Source organism: Calidris pugnax, unplaced genomic scaffold (assembly GCF_001431845.1).
Source record: "Calidris pugnax isolate Ruff unplaced genomic scaffold, ASM143184v1 scaffold2792, whole genome shotgun sequence".
Taxonomy (NCBI): Eukaryota; Metazoa; Chordata; class Aves; order Charadriiformes; family Scolopacidae; genus Calidris; species Calidris pugnax.
In genome coordinates, this window is record NW_015092796.1 from 1 (window position 1) to 2,056 (window position 2,056).

Below are 2,056 nucleotides of genomic sequence, written 5' to 3' on the forward strand. Positions count from 1 at the left end.
GTGTCCTGTCCCCCCCCGCCCCGTCCCCTTTGTGGGAAAGAAGCCGCCGTGGGGTGCCCCACATATTCTGTGGGGTGCCCCATATATTCTGTGGGGTGCCCCGCATCGCCTGTGAGGTGCTCTGTGTCTTCCGTGGGGCACCTCACGTTGACTGTGGGGGGCCCCACGTGGGCTGTGGAGTGCTCTATGTTTGCTGTGGGGTGCCCCACACTTGCCGTGGGGCGCCCCACACATTTTGGGTGCCCCACACATTCTATAGGGTGCCCCACACCCGCCGTGGGGCGCCTCAGGTGGCCCGTGGGGTGCCTCATGTTGAACGTAGGGGACCCCAGAATGACCGTGGGGTACCCCATGTTTTCTGTGGGGCGCCCCACACTTACTGTGGGGCACCCCACACATTCTGGGTGCCCCACACCTGCCGTGGGGTGCCTCAAGTTGCCTGTGGGGTGCCTGATATTGACTGTAGGGGACCCCGGAGTGGGTGTGGGGTGCCCCACACTCGCTGTGGGGTGCCCCACGTTTTCCGGTGTGTGGGTGTGGGGCGCCCCACACATTCGGGGTGCCCCCCGCATTCTATAGGGTGCCCCACACCCGCCGTGGGGCGCCTCAGGTGGCCCGTGGGGTGCCTCATGTTGAACGTAGGGGACCCCAGAATGACCGTGGGGTACCCCATGTTTTCTGTGGGGCGCCCCACACTTACTGTGGGGCACCCCACACATTCTGGGTGCCCCACACCTGCCGTGGGGTGCCTCAAGTTGCCTGTGGGGTGCCTGATATTGACTGTAGGGGACCCCAGAGTGGCTGTGGGGTGCCCCACACTCGCTGTGGGGTGCCCCACGTTTTCCGGTGTGTGGGTGTGGGGCGCCCCACACATTCTGGGTGCCCCCCACATTCTATAGGGTGCCCCACACCCGCCGTGGGGCGCCTCAGGTCGCCCGTGGGGTGCCTCATGTTGAACGTAGGGGACCCCAGAGTGGCTGTGGGGTGCCCTATGTTTTCTGTGGGGTGCCCCACACTTGCCGTGGGGCGCCCCACACATTTTGGGTGCCCCACACATTCTATAGGGTGCCCCACGTTGCCTGTGGGGAGCACCAGATCTTCTGTGGGGTGCCTCATGTTGAACGTAGGGGACCCCAGAGTGACCGTGGGGTGCCCTATGTTTTCTGTGGGGTGCCCCACACTTGCCGTGGGGCGCCCCACACATTTTGCGTGCCCCACACATTCTATAGGGTGCCCCACACCCGCCGTGGGGCGCCTCAGGTCGCCTGTGGGGTGCCTGACATTGACTGTAGGGGACCCCAGAGTGACCGTGGGGTGCCCCACACTCGCTGCGGGGTGCCCCACGTTTTCCGGTGTGTGGGTGTGGGGCGCCCCACACATTCTGGGTGCCCCCCACATTCTATAGGGTGCCCCACACCTGCCGTGGGGCGCCTCAGGTTGCCCGTGGGGTGCCTCATGTTGAACGTAGGGGACCCCAGAGTGGCCGTGGGGTGCCCTATGTTTTCTGTGGGGTGCCCCATGGCAAGTGTGGGGCGCCCCACACATTTTGCGTGCCCCACACATTCTATAGGGTGCCCCACGTTGCCTGTGGGGAGCACCAGATCTTCTGTGGGGTGCCTCATGTTGAACGTAGGGGACCCCAGAGTGACCGTGGGGTGCCCTATGTTTTCTGTGGGGTGCCCCATGGCAAGTGTGGGGCACCCCACACATTTTGGGTGCCCCCCACATTCTATAGGGTGCCCCACACCCGCCGTGGGGCGCCTCAGGTCGCCCGTGGGGTGCCTCATGTTGAACGTAGGGGACCCCAGAGTGACCGTGGGGTGCCCTATGTTTTCTGTGGGGTGCCCCATGGCAAGTGTGGGGCACCCCATGGCAAGTGTGGGGCGCCCCACACATTCTGGGTGCCCCCCACATTCTATAGGGTGCCCCACACCCGCTGTGGGGCGCCTCAGGTTGCCCGTGGGGTGCCTCATGTTGAACGTAGGGGACCCCAGAGTGACCGTGGGGTGCCCTATGTTTTCTGTGGGGTGCCCCATGGCAAGTGTGGGGCACCCCA

At 64.9% G+C, this 2,056-nt stretch overlaps 1 protein-coding gene across 4 annotated transcripts; it reads right to left on the reverse strand.

Moving 5' to 3' along the window:
* Positions 1 to 534: 534 nt before the first annotated feature.
* Positions 535 to 2,050, reverse strand: LOC106900590. 4 transcript variants are annotated; one of them, XM_014962695.1, is made up of 3 exons: positions 1,366 to 2,050; positions 1,056 to 1,168; positions 535 to 1,016 (listed from the first exon to the last, which is right to left on the reverse strand). In XM_014962695.1, exons 1-3 carry the CDS (start codon positions 2,034 to 2,036, stop codon positions 751 to 753), a joined length of 1,050 nt encoding a protein of 349 aa, XP_014818181.1. In that variant the 5' UTR covers positions 2,037 to 2,050; the 3' UTR covers positions 535 to 750. The 4 variants fall into 4 exon arrangements, with proteins under 4 accessions (XP_014818181.1, XP_014818182.1, XP_014818180.1 ...); XM_014962696.1 differs by having other exon boundaries at positions 536 to 1,168; positions 1,366 to 1,617; positions 1,783 to 2,050; XM_014962699.1 differs by having other exon boundaries at positions 552 to 1,168; positions 1,366 to 1,701; positions 1,867 to 2,050.
* Positions 2,051 to 2,056: the final 6 nt, after the last annotated feature.